The sequence below is a fragment of the Arachis ipaensis genome, chromosome B5, assembly GCF_059453495.1.
Source record: "Arachis ipaensis isolate K30076 ecotype BB chromosome B5, ASM5945349v1, whole genome shotgun sequence".
NCBI lineage: Eukaryota > Viridiplantae > Streptophyta > Magnoliopsida > Fabales > Fabaceae > Arachis > Arachis ipaensis.
Genome location: NC_142440.1, coordinates 1,000,312 through 1,021,088, shown reverse-complemented (window position 1 = coordinate 1,021,088; position 20,777 = coordinate 1,000,312). Strand labels below are relative to the sequence as shown.

The 20,777-nt window shown below is 31.7% G+C and overlaps 2 protein-coding genes across 2 annotated transcripts; both read right to left on the bottom strand.

The window, feature by feature from the left end:
- Positions 1 to 600: 600 nt before the first annotated feature.
- Positions 601 to 4,621, bottom strand: LOC107642320 (uncharacterized). The gene is made up of 8 exons (XM_016345632.3): positions 3,796 to 4,621; positions 3,582 to 3,702; positions 3,214 to 3,324; positions 2,828 to 2,994; positions 2,375 to 2,704; positions 2,141 to 2,263; positions 1,192 to 1,747; positions 601 to 1,081 (listed from the first exon to the last, which is right to left on the bottom strand). Exons 1-8 carry the CDS (start codon positions 4,222 to 4,224, stop codon positions 789 to 791), a joined length of 2,130 nt encoding a protein of 709 aa, XP_016201118.1. The 5' UTR covers positions 4,225 to 4,621; the 3' UTR covers positions 601 to 788.
- A 1,304-nt stretch (positions 4,622 to 5,925) lies between these two features.
- Positions 5,926 to 11,066, bottom strand: LOC107642319 (putative ADP-ribosylation factor GTPase-activating protein AGD8). The gene is made up of 7 exons (XM_088487797.1): positions 10,753 to 11,066; positions 10,504 to 10,622; positions 8,841 to 9,273; positions 8,466 to 8,729; positions 7,539 to 7,664; positions 6,701 to 6,799; positions 5,926 to 6,420 (listed from the first exon to the last, which is right to left on the bottom strand). The coding sequence occupies exons 1-7, from the start codon at positions 10,819 to 10,821 to the stop codon at positions 6,313 to 6,315; spliced, it is 1,218 nt and encodes a 405-aa protein (XP_088343923.1). The 5' UTR covers positions 10,822 to 11,066; the 3' UTR covers positions 5,926 to 6,312.
- Between the last annotated feature and the right edge of the window lie 9,711 nt (positions 11,067 to 20,777).

Here is a 20,777-nt window from a genome sequence, read left to right as displayed (position 1 = left end):
AAATAATATTGCATTTGTGCCATAATGACATTTGGATGCTACAAATCTTTTCTTGCCTACAAATCTTTTCTTGCATTGGTTCCCAACTCCACTGCTTTCCTCCACGATTTGTGAAGAGTCTCTGAGTTCCGTAGTCATATTCTTCTTCAGCAGAAAAGTCCTTATTTTTACTCTACACACAGCAAAGACAATGAAGAATATATAAAATAGAAATAAAAATAAAAAAAAACCTAAACTATAAACACTCGGAAGATAACGCTTCTTTATGAAACGCAACGTTTCAACAAAAATTCACAGGGCGATTTGTCTCAATTATGAAGGAGAAAAATCCATGTGAACAAGTTACTAACACATCAGAGGAACTGAAACGTACGTATATCAAAATAAATAAAAACCGATTTGAATTTTTATATTTCTTAAGTGAAAAATCTATCGGACAAATGGTTAGAGATCGAAAAGAACATTTACTCTTACAAAAACAATCCTAATATTTATAAGCACGTTTAAATTACAGATGCCAACATTCACTAGTTATGCTCTTCCCTTAATGTGTGGTTTCATTCACCCATTATTGAATTAGCACTGGATCACTGAGCTGAATTGCAAAACAGAGAAAACCAATACAAACGAATGAACGATGTTTCTTACATCCGGATGTTTATCTATACATTTTCCATAGTATGTATTGGCTTAGTTTCAGCATAACAAGAACCCTCAGGGTTTTACACCGAAAAAAAGTAAGGAAAAAAAAATTAAGTACATCCTCAAAATGCCAAAAGCCGGAGTATTCACCGAGAAATTCCTGCAGCCACGGGGCGCAAATGGTTTGATTTTGAGGAAGCACTATGAGGGCTGCGTTTCTTACACAGTGAAGAATCAATCTTCCTTTTCCTTTTGTTGGAGGGTTCACTGATTGGACTAACAAACTGCAGCAATGCTTCTTTCCTTGAACCAGACATCTTCTTAACACATTTCAGAGCTTCTTGTCTCTCAGAATCCAACACTAGTGTATTTAATGATCTTTTACATCTGATGCGATTCTCTGACTTCAAATGATCACGTGGAATATAGTAACTCTGATCTGAAATGCTCAACTAAATAATGTTAATACAAACAAACCAAAACATCAAATTCACTGAATTGTATATGTATAATAATGCAAAAAGAATCATTAGAAATAAAACAAATTACCTGGAGTATATAGAGGTGAGCTGGGTGGTGTTAAGGGATGAAAACTGTCATTCACAGCAATATCAACAGCTTCCCCGCTGTGCTTGTTTTTATCAGGACTACCATCAATAGGTGAATTTCCATTGAAAGATGAACCACCAACATTTGGGATGGCATTATTTGGAAGTGGCATTTGGGTATTAAGGGAAACATTAGAGCCACTAAAACCAACACAATTTGGCCTAGGAGGAGATTGCTTGCAGTCATGAGAAGTATCACCAACATCACTGATCTCATGCAACTCGTGTCCTTTTTGACAAGAATAATGAAATTGCTGCTCCAAAAATCTGCCAGGCTCACTAACCTTGCTCCTTTCAGTATTTGCAGTTATAACAGGATTTGCTGTATATTTGTTGTCAATGGTATCTAGAACAGACTTTGGAGATGTATTCAAAGTACTTGGACCTGTGCACGGCATTAGTTCCATAATACTTGAAAACCATGGTGTACCCTGTCGCGCATAAAACAGTATGTATGCCTCTTCAGACAAGACAGATTCTTCTGAGACCATCGTGACCTGAAGTAAATTAGCAAAATCAATTACTGAAATATTCTCATGCAATATGACTGAACCATATCATTGAGGAAATAAAATCAATCATAACTTGCCCAAATATCTATATAACCAATACCACAGAAAAAGAAATGCTATCAAATAATTGTTGTATATGCACTATGTAATAGACTTTGCTTCAGAGAACATAATACACTGTCATGCACAATATTTGTTTAAGACTCAATAATAGTGTAGACTAACTGTTAACCCACTCGCACAACATTAATAGCAACCAATTAATCATTTCAAATCACAATAAACATTGGGAAGAGATTGCTAGTAATTGTCATCAATCATGTATTTATAATATAAAAAAGTTCATCTAGAGGGAATAAGTTCTTGAGATGCTGCTACCTTTGAATCATCCAACTTATGCCATGTATCTGGTGCAGAGCGAACAAAGGAAAAGTAATGTCCTGAAGTAGATGAAAACCCAATATGCACAACAACTGCATACAGTTCATATTTCAATGGCACCTATTACCATGAAAAAGAGTCAGAACAAGGAATCAACAGTGGAAACAATATACTAAAATACCACAGAAAAAATATATAATAGAATGTAGGTGGGGAAACGACAAAACTTACATTATTGTTTTGATGAGAAATGGTGTAAGGCTGTAAGTCCAACTCCAGTGGGAAATTTACATGCTTATCAATCTTTTCAACATAGGTTCCATCTGTCTTAAATCTCTTTAAATGAAAAGTTGCAATTGAAGGAGCCTGATCCAGCATAATTTGCTTCTCCATTGACACTTCTTCCTTGCAGCTATCACATTTAAACTTAGCATCAATGTTCTCCACCATAGTGAATGACTCCAGAGCACTTGAAAGTGTATCTACATTATCTATCTCCAAACTCAGGTCAATCAGTGGCTCATAAGTGTCAGAAGAATGGCCACAGTTACAGCAACGCAGCTGAAACACAAAATACCAAGAAATCATAAGAATGAGCAACATAACAATCTACACCAGTCTAGAAGACTAAATCATTAAAGGAGCCAAAAACCAGTTATGCAATGTGAACATATTCCAACATACCTTACTAAGGGATCGACCTCCAAATACCTTCTCTACTAGATTATCATCTTCAAAACTCTTACTATTCTTTTTCAAATCTTTAAAACACATTTCAAGCTTATCTAAGACACACTGCATAAATTCATGGGCATCCTCCTGCTGGTATCTTCTAAACATGGATGAAAAATCTGTAACATGGTTATGGATAACAACATACCAAAAGAATAGGGAAAAGGCAATAAAAATTACAATCATCTAAGGCTCAATCTAATAAACCAATTACATAACACCCACTACTAACAGCTCTCAACTTTTCCATTCAAAACTTGGCTACAACTGACTGGCCCACAGTAGATATGCAAGTTAGTATACTACGTCCCAACAAGTGTAATGAGACAGAAGGATACGGTTCAAATTATCAACAAGCTTTGAAGGTGAAAGAACTCCTCCTGAAGCTCCTAATGAGCTTTCAATCTGCTCACGGAGGGCACAAATGACGCAAAACCTATCACCATCACCTGAATTTTCCAATTCCAATAAACAAAATCTTGAATTAGCATATCAAATAGATAGAAACATCATACCACATTAAAACTGCTGCCTAGTTATAAAATATTTAACAGCAAAATAAAGTAATAAATAAACCATATTTGCATCTAACCATATCCAAAATTCCTACTGCCACAACCTGTTTTGTTGAATAGGCTAAGACACCAAACAAGTACAAAGAATAAATAGCATTATCAAATCCAAATAAGGGCAATTATTAACTAACCGTCGCAAGGTGCAGAATGAATGCATGATCGAAGACCCTGGACTAGCGGCACTGTGTGCGTAAAGCACTGCACAATCGCATTTAGAAAGCATGTGTTACCAAGATTCCAAAGCCCCGCTCCCTGTTCAACGAACAAATCAACAAAAACGTAAAGAAAAAGTGACAAAAACATTATCTAACGGATTTTAAGAAATACAATAAAATTTGAACGTACCACTCTAGAAGGTACAACCGCGGAACCAGAGTCCTCGTTCATCGAAGGCTCATCACCAGCGTCTCCAGAGAACAGCCAAGAATCGGAATCTTTCGAAGACGACAACGGCGCCGGCGCCGCCGTGAACGACGAAGACAAATCGTCGTCAAAGATGCGAAACGAGGAAGACGGGTCCAGATCCTCGAGCGGATCTTCCTTACCTATAATGGCGGAATAGATATCATCGCCGGTGGCAGGTGTCGCCGCCGCGGCCGACGGACGAGCGTTGTCGGAGGCTAGGGTTTCTACGGAGAAGGAGTCGTTCGGATTAGGGAACGGAGGAACCAATTGTGCGGAATCTAGGGTGTTGGAAAGAGTACTCGGTGGTTCCAAAAGAGCGTCCATCTCGTCCCGCCGGGGCTCAGCGGGTGCAGGGAGTAAGACACACATGCTGATTGCGTAATTAGGAGCAAGAATTAGGGGTTTAGGGTTTCAAAACACAGATGGAGGGAATGAAACCAAAGAAAAAGAGAGGCATCAAGATTTGAAGGTTTTGGAACGGCGAAGAGTGAAATTTCGAGGGAAAATTTTGGTGGGATGGAAGGAATTTTAAGTTAACGGGGAGAAAATGGATGAAATTTTTGGGGGTTAGGGTTTTGGAGAAAGGAGGGAAACGAGGGTTTGAAAAGAGAGGGAAAAAGGGTTTGTCGTTGTGGAACCAAAAATTTTCAGTGAAAATGACCTCGCGCCCTTTCTTTGTTTCTCACCGACACTTGCCCCTTCTGTATTTCACTGATCTCACCTCATTACTAATAATCTTCCATTAATAGTAATCCTCTCTTACAATGAGTGACTTAATCATGAAGCCACTTAAAAATTAAAATTACCTTATGCGATGATGGAGATAAGATTATTTTTTTATCTTTTGGATCAGTGATGATGGTAAGATAAGCATTTAAATTTTAATTTACTGTTTTCTTTTTCAATGATACATGCTACGAATATGCAAATTGAAAGCTAATTAAATATTTAGTATTTAGATAGATATCCAAAATATAAGATATTTGACATTTTTTTTTTTATCAAAGATAACATTTGTTTTTTTTTTCAATGATACATGCTACAAATATGCGAATTAAAAGCTAATTAAATGTTTAGTATTTAGATAGATATCCAAAATATAAGATATTTGACATGTTTGTTAAACCAAAAAAATACGGTAGTTTAATGAAAGATAACTCATTCTTATATTTTAAATAAAGATAAATACATTTAAATATGTGAATTGAAAGATAAATACATTCTACCGTTTTAAATTTAAAGTAATTTATCTAGTCCTAATTCAGATATTTCTGTTTTAAAATATAAATTGCTGGATTGCTTAAAACAAAAACATTATTTACACACAAAAGATAACTACAAAAATCAGTCATATATTTATCTATAATTATATTATTTTATACAATTTCAATATGTATTTTATATTCTAACATATATATTTTAATAATTCAATTTTTATATACACATAACATAATTATTAAATTATTAAATTCCTTTTAAAACATACAAGATTACAAATTAAATTACTATCTCCATACTCTAATAACTAATAAGGTCCAGGCTAAAAATAAACCTAATAAGTCGATAATATTTTTACATCTAAATCTAATATATTTAGTTATCTATATACAAATTATGCCCAATTGCATTAACCCAATCATGTCAAACTAATGGTTAACAATGAACAGAGATAAAAATTAGAGAAAATGACAAATAGATCCCTGACCTTTTGTCCGCGGACATTTTCGTCCCTAATTATTGAAAAATACTTCTAAGTCCCTGACCTTCACAAAACTTGGACAGATCAGTCGCTCCGTACAAATGCCTCCGTCAAGGACTGATCCGTCCAAATGCTTCCGTCAGGGACTGATCCGTCCAAGTTTTGTGAAGGTCAGGAACTTAAAAGTATTTTTCAATTGTCAGGGACAAAAATGTCCGCCGGACAAAAGGTCAGAGACCTATTTGTCCTTTTCTCTAAAAAAATTAATATCTTATAAACACTCAACAGGCAAACCTTGTCTCAGTCCAAGTTACTAATCACTTACTAACATGCATAATTCTCTAATCAACTGCATAAACTTCTCATAATTATTTAACTCTGTCATCTATTGACAAACAATAATGTTATTTGGAGAACCAAAAGTTGGTACATTACACAATGAACATGAAGGGAATCTTGTTACAAAAGTAAAGGAGTGTCATTTTCAAATTGATACAAGATGACACTGTTGAGTTCATTACAAAGAGGCATAAACTTGACTAACCCAAAAAAAAAAAAAAAAGAAACATCTAACACAATATCATCAAATAATAATACATGTGATACAAAATATAAACAACAATCTAGCACAACCCTGAAAATTAATATCTTATTTTTGTATCGCAAAGAATCGTATAAATTGCACTCTTGAATTACATTCGAAGCAAAAGTTGCAGAGTTGAAGGAGTTTTTTGCATTGATACAAAAACATACAGTTTTTAGAGTATCCGGTCCTGAAGATCTGTCATCAATGTATTGGCCAAGGAGCTTAGCTTCTTCCCAGTCTCACCAGCAATGTTTTTAAGGGAAGAGATATCCTGTTGTGCCTGTAAAACAAAAGAGAGTAATATATCCATTTAAAAGGCTTGAAATCCGTAGCGATGTGCGAGGAACCCTATACATTGGGGGAAATACAAGTAAAGAGCGTGTATGGAAGAGTTAGAGCTCCGAGAGTCGAGAGACAACTCTCAAAATGATCAATCATGCAAACAAATCTCTTCTACCCATACTTATATGGTAACTAACTCCCCCAACCAACTTACAAGTGATGAGCAACATGAAATTGTGGACATGAACATAGTCAAGTTTCTAAATCCAAAAGCATACCTGGAAAGATAGTCGGTTGATGAGGTCACTGGCAGCAAGATCAATGGAGCTGTCTGATGAGTCGCCAAAAAGATCAGCACTGGAGATGGCAGATGAACCCTGAAAATAGAAGACGATGAACTCTGTCAAACATCAACTTTTAAAGGCCCCGGTTTTGAAGGGATAATATAAGATATTGAATTTGCCAATGTTAATATATGATTGGATAACAGTGTTACACCCTTTTATATTATTAGTGTACCAAAATTCAAAAATCAAAAGTAAATATCTCCTAAAAAATATCAGGTTAAGAATTTGATAATCCATGGGACAAGTAAAACCTCATCTTAACTATATTAAACAATAATGCACTTTGATAAAGCATAAAAGCTATTCAGGCCTCTTAGTTAGCCATCGTTGTCCTTTTTATGACATGATTAAGGGTTTCTAGTACTATATGTCAAAATCCATCATTTCAATGTATTAACTTGATGCCTTGCTTCTCAGTATTGATAGCAAATGGCTTAACTAATTGAACATAAAACACAAACACATGGATTCCAACTTATTCAATTTACACTGGGGCGGGGGATTTCAACACTAAAAACAGTGGAAAGTTTTAGCAAGAGGCTGCTGAGAAATTATTTTTTGTCCTGCCTTGTTTTTATCTGACTAATGATTTTCGTGCCTACAAAAAACGGAATGGAGAACTATAGTTGCAATGGCCATAAAGAAATTGAAAAGAAAACTGTGCTCCCTAGAACACAATTGTGTCTACAAGGTGCATGTCTTATTATTATCTACCTAAATGTGCATATTCAGAGAATTTGAGTAATTAATTAATGGAAAAGATACATACTGAAAACTTTGACAAAGTAGCTTGCGTAGCCATGTCTGCAGCTTTGTTCTGATCTCCAAAAAATTGGGAGGAAGAAATAGATTTAGCATTTGAGAACTTCTTTCTTGCTTCGTCAGATTCTTGAATCTGATAAAGGACAGGCACCAAAACACAATATGAATCAACATGACATAAATCCATCAAAGAAGCTTAGATACATATTTTACAGATGAAGCTATAGTTAAAGAAGTCAGCTGAGACAATAGTTAAATAAAGTCAACACATATTTGGACACATGATAAAGAAGTGAGCAATATGAAGCAAAAAAATTAATTTCCAAAACAACTCAAAACTAAATGGTCAATGAGGACATTAAAAATTAATTTCACTGAAGATAAAGTCTCTCACCTAAAAGTAGGTTATACTAAGAGTGTTGTAGAAGTGCTGCAAAAGTTTACGCAAAAACTAACACTGAGCACAAAATTTAATGAACTTGATGTGACAAAAGGTTAGTTTAGTACAAAAAGGCTCTGTTGGGTAATTGTCCCAGGACAAAATTCATACACAAGGAGGCAAATATCTATTTAGAGATGGGGAGATAAGAATAAGGATACAACTTTTCTGCTCTTTACCTTGGTGTCTCAGTATTTTACGTCCATAGACACTTATAAAACACAGCTAAACAGTTCATAAGTACACATCCAGAATAGGTACAAAATCTACTAAGCAACTAGGACAGACACTAATCAATCAAATCCTCAGTATGTACCTAGTATCTAGTTAAAGTGGTTGAGTTTTGTATATGAAGAAAGAGAAAAAAAATATTAATAGAGTGTTTAACCTAAGAGAAATCGGAAAATTAAAAATAAAAAAGTGCAGAAAAACATGTTAAATATGTAAGTAAGCCGATTTTCCTTACGGATAAAAATTTTTAGGCATGGGGCTTACTTGCACTTTAGTTGGACTTGGCCCAGATTTCCTAGGAAAACCATTGTCCATCCCGAAGTCTGCAAAGAAGCTTGATGACTTTGGTGGAGCAACATGACCATGCATATTTGTAGCCAGACCTCCAGAATTCATCTCAGGTGCTTGGACATGTTCTACATACTCAAACCGAGATGTTGATGGCCCGGCAGGAAAACTGCTTTTTGTTGAGGTGGGTACTGGAGCAGGTGGTTCTTCAGGCTTCTGGTCATAAAGAGACTCACTTGGCTGCATTTCATAATAATAATTCATAAATAATCAATTTTCTAAAAAATGATCAACCGCCACTAAAATATGAGTATACACACATGCCCCACGCCCACGCATATATTTGCATACCTTTGTTGTGAGCTTCCGGGCACCAAGTCCACTAGTCTTGCCAGGTTTTTTGGTACCAATAGGCTTCTTGACAGTGCTGGAGACGACTGTATGTGAAGCTCTTGGGGAAGTGGTCTTCTCAGGAATTTCAGGCTTTCCTAGATTCTTTTCCTTTGGTAATCCATTGGTCTTTATTTCAGGAAGTCCATTAGGTGCTTGGGAAGAGTGAGAATCAACAGGTGATGACGATGAACCTGCTTCCTCAGCCATACTCTTAGCAACTTCCTTAGAAAGAAGTTGTTTATATAACTCTGCAGCTCTTGACGTATACTTGGCCTCTATTTTACCACCATCAGTCCATCCATGCTGCTTAAAGAAAACCTGTGCACGATTGTTTCCTCCAAAGCTCATCATTTTTAGCTGTTCAGGACTCCACGAGTCTAAATTTGTAGATCTATATGCAAAAAGAAAGCACATTTAATTCACAAGAGATTCATCTATCTCTCCTATCCTTCTATTGTGCTTCACCCTCCCTTTTAATAGAATATATTTAACAAAACAAACAACCAACTAAAAAGAGAAGAGGGGGATCGACTGGGGTGAAACTCAGAATTGAAGATGTGGACGGGAATAATCTCCTCTTAAAAATTTGTCTACACAATTATAGGTAAACATAAGTTTTGGTTGTTCCAGTTTGACTTCATTTAGTGTCAATTGTCTATTTAGTCTCTCCACTCAAGAATCTAGATTCTCATTTCACTGACAACTTGAGGAACCTAAGAAAATAATACCCATCCATTCAATAATGAGGAAAGGCAACACGAGAAAAGGAAAAAAAAAAATCAGAAATGCTAACCTCAGAATTCTAAATGCAATGAATATCAAATTTGAACAAACAATAATAATATGGAAATATTTCCAAATCACATCAAAAAGCTTGCCAAATACCGATTCATCATGATTCCATTAAATGAGGCATGCCAACTAGTTGCAAAAACCAGGAACACATGCAGCCATATACCGACATCCACTATTTGCTCCCACCATGCCTTTCATTGCACAGAACTAACCACCCCAATTTACTAATTCCGCAAGGGAAACATGGATCTACTAAAAGCCCAATATTTTGGAGACGAAAAGCCTAAAGGATGAAGATTTACAATGGGATTATAGATCACCTACCAACAAAGGAACACTAGATTTGCATCCAACTCAACCAGTTGCTGCAAGCAGAGCATCAACCTGGAGACCCAATACCTCATTGGCTAATGCACAATGAGATTGACATCTTCATTATTGGTCAACAATAAAACCTTGTAACTACCTTCTAATAAACCCACATATACCACAAATCACATAATAATCTCCCCATTACCAAGTCTAGGACTCTGATGCCACACTTAGGAGCACAATCACAATTTCTTCAGCTGGTCAATTGTTAAAAAACCAATTGGCCCATCTCCTTGAGTTTTAAAAGGTAGCAACATGCATACCCCACAATTTGCACATCCATTAACAAGTTTACCTCATATATATAATATTATTAATGAAAAAACAAAAACAAAAGCACATTCAGCTCCAAGTTCTTCTAGCCAATGCAGATTGCGCCAGCCCAAAATCCCAACACAAGAGAACAGCCACTACACCACACGAACAAGAATTAAACAAAACCAATATAACTTGCCTGACGAAGCTGATGTGCACACCAAGACTCCGGTGAGTAGCGGAGCAATCGATGCAGAGGAAGATCCCGTAGGTAACGGAGGCCCAAGTTGGGTTCTTAGCATTGCAATCAAAACACATCTGAAAGTAACAGATCAAACAAAAACACGCACACAAATAGACAAGAGTTACCAGATCTGAATCTGAATACCCCAAATCTCAAAAAACACAAAATGAAGAATGAAAAGGAGTTGGGGGAGGAATGAGGGACCTTGTTTTCGGGCTTGGACTTGAGTTTACGGAACACTGCATTCTTGTCGGTGAAGCCTTCGGAAGCCATTGGAGAAGAAAGGAGGGAGAATGAAATGAAAGGAGGTGGGGAATGGAGAAAGGGGGGAAATGGGGAAATGGGTATTGAAGAAAGTTTGGTTATTTATGGGAAATGGGAAATGGGGTTTGAGGGGGGTGGTGTGCTTGGTTTAGAACAGAAGCACCCTCCTCCTCCTCACAAACACACCAAAATCAAATCACCAAACTGGAGAAGTGCCTGTAAATGGCAAAATTTCTATTCCATCTATTATTGTCTCTCCTATAATAAAAATTAAATTCCTTTTTTATTTTAAAATTCTTTTCTATTCACTCATTAACTAAATATCTCAATTAGTAAAATATAATTATAAATATATATCATTTATGTTAAATACATATTAAAATCAATCCCAAAAATTAATTATTAATATAAAATATATATTAAAAATGAATTAAATAGTATTTATATATATATGAGTTAGATTAGAGTGTATATTGTTTTTCTTAACTAGAGTTATTGGGTTTGGGGCTTTGAGCAATAAATAAAGACTAAGCAATTCTTTTTTTTATTATTTTAGACTAATCAATGGTAAAAGAATCATGTTCCTATCAGATCTCCAACCAAAAAAAAAAAGGGTTAAAAATTATAAAAAAGAAAGCCATGCAGGATGGCCTAACGGAAATGGGTGTTGGGATGTCGAGTTTGGGCTTTTCCTAAGTGGTTGACTGGTTGCTGTCCCTGACCAACACCACAAGAGTCTTGAAATATATAAATTTTGAAAAATAATCGTGTAAAATGAAAAAGTGAATGTTAAATTTATAATTTTATCATATATAAATCATACTATTTTAGTTTAAGAATAATTAGATTATCATTTTCTTATTTTATCATCGGCCTATTTATTTATTCATCTCTTGTTGCCTGTAATTTGAAGCTGGTTTGAGTTGCATTTACATCATTAGAGTCGTTGCAGATTAGACCAAAGGCTTAGTATATTACCAAACTAGATTACCTATTACACCTTCCTTTTGGATCTTGGACGGTTGGACCTTTACATATACTTTGCGTTTACTCTTTCAATAACACATTGCTTATAATCAAAAGGTCAACTTACACTTATAGTTTCTCTTTTCCTTTGATAGCGGATAATATTCTTTTTTATTGTTCATTCGTTCCTCGTAACTAACTTCAGTAATACCCAACCAAACTACCAGTCGAAATTGCAAATTCAGTAATCCAAATTAAGTTGGTCTAGCGATTAATTCACTAATCTGTTTAAACAAGTGTTACGAATTTAAATTCTATCTAGCGTATACAGCTATCTATTAGCCAGTAATAAACCTTTAAAATGGAGCTGTGATCTATGAATTAATAATTAGTTTGTCAGGATGAAATATGTTGTGAAAAATAAAAATAAAAAAAATTGCAGAAATTCAGCTTTACGTTGTTTTTTTTTTTTTTGGTCCGGGCATCTTTACTTGATATTTTCTCATCATTTGGACTTTGAGTTTTTCTGGCAGTATATTATTTGGAGGATTGGGCTTACCAAACTGTGTTGTATCCATCAAAACTTTTCTTGGCCAAAAAGGCAAAAACAAATGGTTTCTTCGACTTCCAATATGTTGGGCTTCCAACGGCCCATCCCTTCCAGTTCAAATAAACAAAGCCCAAAATAAGATTGGGCTAGTTGCCCACATCATGTTTTGTCAGGCGTTGTAGAGGGTCCATCCCCTATTTTTGTGAAACAAATCAAATAATTAGTGTAGCAAATAAATGATATAATTAATAAATATGTTCATTAATTGAATATTTGGTCGTTATCTAGTTGTTTAAGTCTTTTTTTTTTTGGTATAATAGTTTCTTCGTGTGTGTGATTGTTTTCACATGGTTCAGAATTAGACCAACGTAAAATTAATCTAATAGAAATATAGAACAATACACTACTACTTAGAAGTATCACGTGTTAACGTTCATTAAGAGCATGCTAATGATAATAACTTATTTTCTTGCTCCAAATTAAATATATAATGCATGCAACCACTATTTAGAAAATGAATCGGTAAGACCTAGAGGAAAAGGCATAACATTGTGGATTGTATTTAATTTTAAGAGTAATACTCAAAATCATTTCTTAAAAAATTTTAGTCAAACATTGTTTTAATTTTTGACAAATTTTAATTATCAAATTATCAATTTTTAAAACTTTATTTCTTTAAATATATTATTCCTCATATCATATTATTTGTTTATATGTAGAAATTAATTCAAAAATTTTAAAATGTTTTAGAAATTGACATATCTTTATTAAATAAAAATAAAAGTTAACTTATCTAATTTTTAATTAAAATTTAATGTGAAAATCGATGGATCAATAAAAAAAAAAAGATTAAAAACTGATGCATTAATTAAAATCTATTAGAAATTAAATTATCCAACTACAAAATATTTAAGAACTGATTTAAAAAATTATTCCTATTCCACAAAAGAAAAAATATAGTGTGACTTAAATAAGTCTTGAAACAAAAAAAATATACATAATAAATAAAGAGCAATGCTAGGGCCAACAACATTTGTGATTGGTAGCCATCAACTAGTCATCAATGATGATTTGATGGTGTGAGATTTTATCTAATGGCTCACCTTTTTCTGCTGGTTACATGCTGGCCAAAATACAATAAAATTACTGGCTCCTAGACTTTTTCATAAATAAAATTACTAAAATATCTATAATAATATCTAAAATATTAAGAATAATTAATAAATTTATATTATTCGAAAATCATTGAGGATGAGATGGAGATCTTCGTTAGAGTTCTCGCAATTGTCTTAGAAAAATTTCTCTCTTCATGTCTGTTCTTGCAAAAAAAATCTTCATCTCTAAATTCTCATTTGAAATAATAGCTGCGAAAATGCCCACGTGTCAGGGAGATTTGCCACCGTAGTTATGACGAGCAATTTCAGTGACACTTCTCCTACTCATTATAATTAGGGATGTCTCCGAAATTGCACCAAATTAAAATACATACGATGCCACACAATTCCTCTGAGCAAGCACATGCTTGATAATTAATTACAGGTCTTGTCCTCTTATGCCCTATAAAATAACATGCGTTATACGTGTTTCCTCTAAATCACACACCATATCCTCATACTCATATTGCTTTAACTAGAATAGAAAATATCAAACCAAATCAAATATAATAACAAAAATAAACATCCCAAAAATAAAATTGTCATTCTCACTGCTGCTTCCGTTACTCTTGACTCCTGTCTTGGCTGGTAAATCAAATAATCAATAATTAATATAGTCCACTTTTAAAAAAAAAAAATAAGAGAAAAAGATAAATAGGTTTCTAACTTTTTGTCCTGCAGATATTTTTGTTTCTAATCATTGAAAAATATTTTTAAATTTCTGACCTTCACAAAATTTGGACGGATCAATCCCTGACGGAGGCATTTGGACGAATCAGTCCTTGACGGAGGCATTTGGACGGAGGGACTGATCCGTCCAAGTTTTGTAAAGGTCAGAGACTTAAAAATATTTTTCAATGGTCAGAAATAAAAATATTCGCGGGTGAAAAGGTTAGAGACCTATTTATCTTTTTTTTAAAAATTATTTTATTTTATTTTTTTGGAGGGAGGGGGGAGGTGAGGGTGAAAAATCATTTTTATTTAGTGGATAATATAAATTGCTTGGTGTAAAAAGGATGCATTATTGAGTAGTCGGGGTTGTATTCATTGATTCGTCCATATTATGGTTTTAATTTTGATTCTCTCGATTATGAAGAAATGATAACCATATAAGTGTGGCCCCTGAATTTGATAACTCATTATCATTCAGTAACGTAACTTCAACTTTATGCCAACTGGACCAATATGCCACCCATGTAACTGTGGAAGGACCCTAAAAATTGATTATGTACAAAAAAAAAGGGAAATATTATACGTGCTTAAAAATTTAAATTTTTAACAGGAATTCTTTATGAGGCACAAACCACCAGATAGAGTAGTATTTTATGTGAATTAATATTAGAGAAAGTTTAGGGAGTTGTGTGTTTTGTGACCAGCACTTAACCATTAAAAGAAAAGTAAGTGATCTCCTACAATTAGATGTAATCTCACACCATTAAAAACACTATTGATAGCCAATTAATGGTTACAAAACACAAAAGTTGTTGGCTCCCTAGCACTCCTCTTAATATTAATCACTCGCTTTGTCTATATATATAATAAAAAAAAAAGGTTGAATACGATGATATATGTATTCGATTTTCTAAATTAGCCAAAATGTTTTACATTGACATGTATTATTTTAATAAAATCACAATATATGCATAATCAAACTTATTCATATATAGCAATCAAACTCTCCTCATAGATTATTTAAACTCCTTTACCACATACATATAATCAAATAAGTAATTAACGTTATAGCTAGTAAGTTAATTGGTGGTTGTTTTTTTTTTTTTTAATGTAAATTACGAATCATATAATATATTAAATTAAGGGATGTGCTAACATATATACGCAAATTCATGAGTATGTTAGCAATATACAGTTATACACATATTAATTTAGACATAAAAATCACACTCTTTCAATTATTCTACATTAAATTATATTTTTTGGTTAAATTTGTAATTTTATATATACACATTGATTACTTTATTAGTCTTTTTTTGTCTTATTTAATGTTTTCTCTCTATTACTTTATTGTACTAATACAACTTAATCATATATCAGTATTAATATATATCAATAATTTTATTTATATATTTATTTGTGTTACAAAAAATATGTATTTTATTAACGTAAGTAAAACAAAAAAAAAAAGTAAAACAAAACGTTTTAAGTTAAAATTGTGTGTGTGAACGAAAAACTGAAAAAACAAAAGAAAACATTAACCCTAACGTGTTTATTTAATGTTAAAATTTTAGTAAATTATTATTATTATTATTATATATATATATATATATATATATATATATTTAAAAATATTTTGTTTTAGAAAGAGAAAATTAGATAGTAATATTATTTAAGATAAAAAGAACCATAAAAAAATATCATTAATCAAGTAGAGAAAAATATTAGTAAAATAATTACTATAAGTAATATAAAATTATAATTACATTTAACTAAAAATTATAATTTGATGTGAAACTATAAATGTACTGAGCTCCATTTAAGAGTTTGTCACTACATGCAGTAGGCGGGATTTGAATTTTCGACACTTATTTAAGCGGACTAGTGAGTTAACCACTAAATCAATCCAATTTAATTATACAGAATGAAATTTTATTTAAAACTCGACCATAGCTCAAGAATTTATACTTAATTTCCCTATCATTAGCAGCAAGTTGCATGGGCTGTCACCAATTTAGTATAATGATGTGTGGTAAAGGCATGAAGAACGTGCGCGTTTGTCCTTATTGGGCCCATGCAGGCCACGCCTATCATCCATTATTGACTGTCTTCCTCACACTTCCCTTTCATATATCCCCTTCCCTTTTCTTGAATCTTCTCTTATCTCTATTCTATAATATGCATATATTCAATGAATTTCTATTATTTTAGCGGTTAATTTAATAGTTTAATTAAATAAACATCAAAATTCGAATAATTTTGTTTAATATATATAATTTATTAATTAACGATAAATTTTTAAATAAAGTTTAAAATTATGACAGATTAATTATTAATCTACCAAACTAAAAGATACAGCAAAAACAAAAATATACTATGCATATACTCCTCATCAATTTTTGTTATGCAAAGTTCATAATATACAACACTTTTTGGACTACTTCATTTGACAAAAGAATAAGTATAGAGAGTTACTGGCCTAAGTGTACAATGTGTACAATAGAAGTTTAAGAAGTATTAAAGATATGACCATTAGTGTTACATTATCCTGTCAGGTTACGTTTTTGGGATGAATAATTTCATGATATGGTATTATGGGTGATGTTCATTTTATTCATAAACCAAAAATTTAGTCTATTGTACACATTGTATACTTAGGTCATTGGTTCCTAGCAGTACTCTTGACAAAATTATCTATATGAGAACTTTTGTTGAATATGTATGCAAGTAAGCTTACATGTTCTATCTTGAGATATAAACACTACTTATTATGCTGCATGCACAATTGCACACCACCCATGTGTTTCACACCATTAATTATTGTCTTTATATCAATAATTAATCTTCTACTCCTGTTACATGTTAGAAATTAATGATTATTCATTATTTCTTCAAACATATTAATCTCTTAGCTTGCTAATTAGAGCTATCAATAACTTTTCAATGATAACATACCATAAATGCTTAAAGTTTATCATGCCACTCTGGATTATATTGAATTATTTTATACAGAAATAAATAAACCCTAATTAAATTCTAAGGTTTTAAATGTTTAAGAATTAGAACCTAAATTAACAAAAAATGAAAAAGAAAAAATTTTTAAAATAAAAAATAGTTTGGTTTATATTTTTATTTTCAGTTTTTTTTTTTAGGATTTTTAAAATAAAAAATAGAATACAGTAATATTACATAAACAAAACCTCTTATTTTCTATTTTCATCTCTTCTAAAAATTATAAAAACTGAAAACAACGAAAATAAAAATAAAAAAGGGTAAATTAATAAAGTACTAAACGCATTATTTTTTTCATACAAAGTTCAAAGAAATCCCACCGGCCAATCATTGAACACAAGAAGACCAATTAAGGTGTATGTTACGAAAGCTAAAAGGGGGGTTTAAACTTTAAGCTAGGAACATGTCTTCGCCTAACTCTACGCGGATTATTATTAATTAATTAATTCTTTCAAAAGTTGTTGACATATGTTCTTTCAGGACTCAAGAATATCATTCATAGCTGAATGTATTTCTTGGTAGTAAAACGTGTTAAGTCTTTAAAATACCTCTAGTCATATTATATTTTATAGACTTAATTTTAAAATTTAAAGTTTTAGATAAGTGATACTTTTTTATTTTTTTTATAGAAGCTAAACTTTATCCTTAAGAAATATAGGTAGCTAGGGTTCAAATATAGCTTCTTCTTTTTTTTTACATTCAGAAGTAGGGTTGGAAGTGAGTCGAGTTGAGTCGAGCTAGACCAAGTTTAAGCTCGGCTCACAAAAATTGAGCTTGACTCACGGCTCGACTCATTAACAATCGAGCCTATTTCTTAAGCTTAAACTCGACTCACCGAAAGCTTACGAGCTGGCTCAAATAATAGAAATATAAATACATAATCTATAATTCTATATCAATAAATTATAACTTATATTTTTTAAAAAATATTTAAAAAGATCAATTTTATATATTATGTTCAAACTCGACTCATTTAATTTATGAGCTCAATTCCAAGCTAAAATTTGGCTCACTAGCTCACGAGCTTAGCTTATTGAGCTATTAACGAGTCGAGTTCGAACTAGCTCATGAATTGGCTTGACTCACTTCCAACCCTACTCAGAAGTAGATATTCGCTACATAAAATTTGCAAAACTAATCATGTGTAGATGATCAATTAACAATTATGTATAAAATTACACTATGTAACATACTAAAAATTGAGGGGATAAAACTTAATTTATTTTATGAGTTTTTACCTAATAATCAATTAAGTTTAAACATATTCTGTTTGGTTCTTATTGATTTTATAATCATAAATTAAGTTAATTATTTTGTTACAATCTAATTCATATAATATTTATGTGTGTAGTTAAGTGTGCTATTATGTCAGCCTAATAACTAAGTGACGTTGTATTAAAGTGTTATAGTCAATTTGCTACCTCAATGAACAAAATTATAATAAATCACTTGCATTTCTAAATTTATCTATTATTGATGATGGATCAAATTAAACTTTTTAAAGGACCAAATTGAATCTCACACCTTGAGTACAATGTGAGCTAGCCATTGGACTACTATTCTATAAAAGTCACTAGAACAAAAATTAATTTTAGTGATAATAATATAATAGTCATTATATGTCATATTTAACTTATATTTCTATGATAATTATATATTTGTTGTTATTATTAAATTTTATAATGACAATTATATATTTTTTACAATTATTAAAAAAATATTACTGACAATTATATATATAATTAATACTAAAATTTTTTAAAAATAAAATATAAGATAATTAATATCTAATTATTAGTAAAAATATTAGTAATTATTTTTATTATTATTAAAAATAAAATAAATAATCACTAAAAATAATTTTTCTAATCGTGAGTTAACTTTATCTAATAAATTAGTGAAAAAATAAACTAAATTCATGGTTATAAAACTCAAATAGAAAAATCGATTATCAAATAAAAACTTGAGAACCAAACTAATTACTTCTTCTATTTTAATCTTTTACTTTTAAAAATTAATATATTTATCGCTTTTATTTGTTGAGTTCATTAAGACTACGAATACATTATTTTTTTTTAGTGAATCCCATAAATAAAAACAACAGTTATTTTAAAATAGAAAAAATATTATATAAAAATTGAACCTAGCTATTTCGGTCTGATCCAACAAAGATTATGGGTCTAATTACGAATCATTGACTCACCGGATATTCGACCTAAATTTAGAAGTGATCCATATGTCATTTAATGTTTTATTGAAAAGACCTGAACAGCTAGGGTAAGCTTTTAGACAAATAAATTTTAGATGAGAGATTCATCCGAATTCAAAATATAAATGGGGAGGGACCTACCCCTCTCCAAAAATACGTCATTTTTTTATCCTAATTAGTCGTCTTATCGTACAGATATTGACTTTAATATCGAAATATTCTTGCAGGTGACTCCATCCGCTAACTCACCGACGACTCAGATAATCATCTTACTCACGAAACTCATGCTCAAGCTCAGATCCTCCATCTCAACTAATTGCTCTAACTCTAATACCACCCGAACCGCCATTCACCCGAACAATAACCGAACACTAGCCTTTAGATTATCTTTAAAAGAGACGTAGTTTAACAAATCATGCATATGTTTCACATTACTAATATGATATTAGGACAGCGCGTGTATTATATAAATAGAAATAAGGTGTTCCACTACAATACAACAATAGCCTCTTTAATGTCCTTTGCTGACTTAGTTTGTATTTTGTAATGATGCATCCTTCGATGATGAGTTACGGACACAACAAGTACCATTGATTGCGAGTTTCATTTTTCAATTGCTTTGCACTAATTTTTAAGTATTATTAGAAATAAATTCTATCGTGAGGTTTAAAAGACTTTATTTTATATGCGATATATTTTCTTCAAAAAAAACTATTTACAAGTACAAAGTCAAATAAACAGATAGAAAGATTCGAATTAACTCGTCCCCAAGTTAAAATTGAAAAAAAATGGGTTAATGAATTTGTTGAGTCAAGAAAATGTAATTTCGACTCAATTTGTCCAAGCTGATAAATTAAGCGGGTTAGCTTGTTAATTTGGTTCGTTTTTTTTTTTATTTATAAAAAAAAAAAACTAAACTAGAAAAACTAGATTGATAATTTTAGTATTTTAAACTTAATTAATATACATATAACTATAAGTTAAATTTTTTTATCAAATATTCATATATATTTATTTTAATGCATTGACAATATAAAATATTTTACACAATCGTGCAATCATATACGTTTTTTTAGATGACCATTTATGCGGTTAATTAATATAAAAAGTACTTTAACTAATGTGATATTACGTAATTGAATATATATGTAATTTTACACTAACAGCAGTACATCAAAATTAAATTTATATTTTATACTAAACTAATAAAAGTTTAAAAACATAATTAAAAATATTAATATTACAATAACAAGAATATTAAAAAAAAATCAAACGAGTCCATTTATGGCTGTTGAACTTGAATCCACTTAACTCACTAGTTATTTAAATCCACAACAATAATCCGCTTATAAACAAATCATATTTTTCATGAGTCAATTTACTTTTAATATGGTATTAAGTA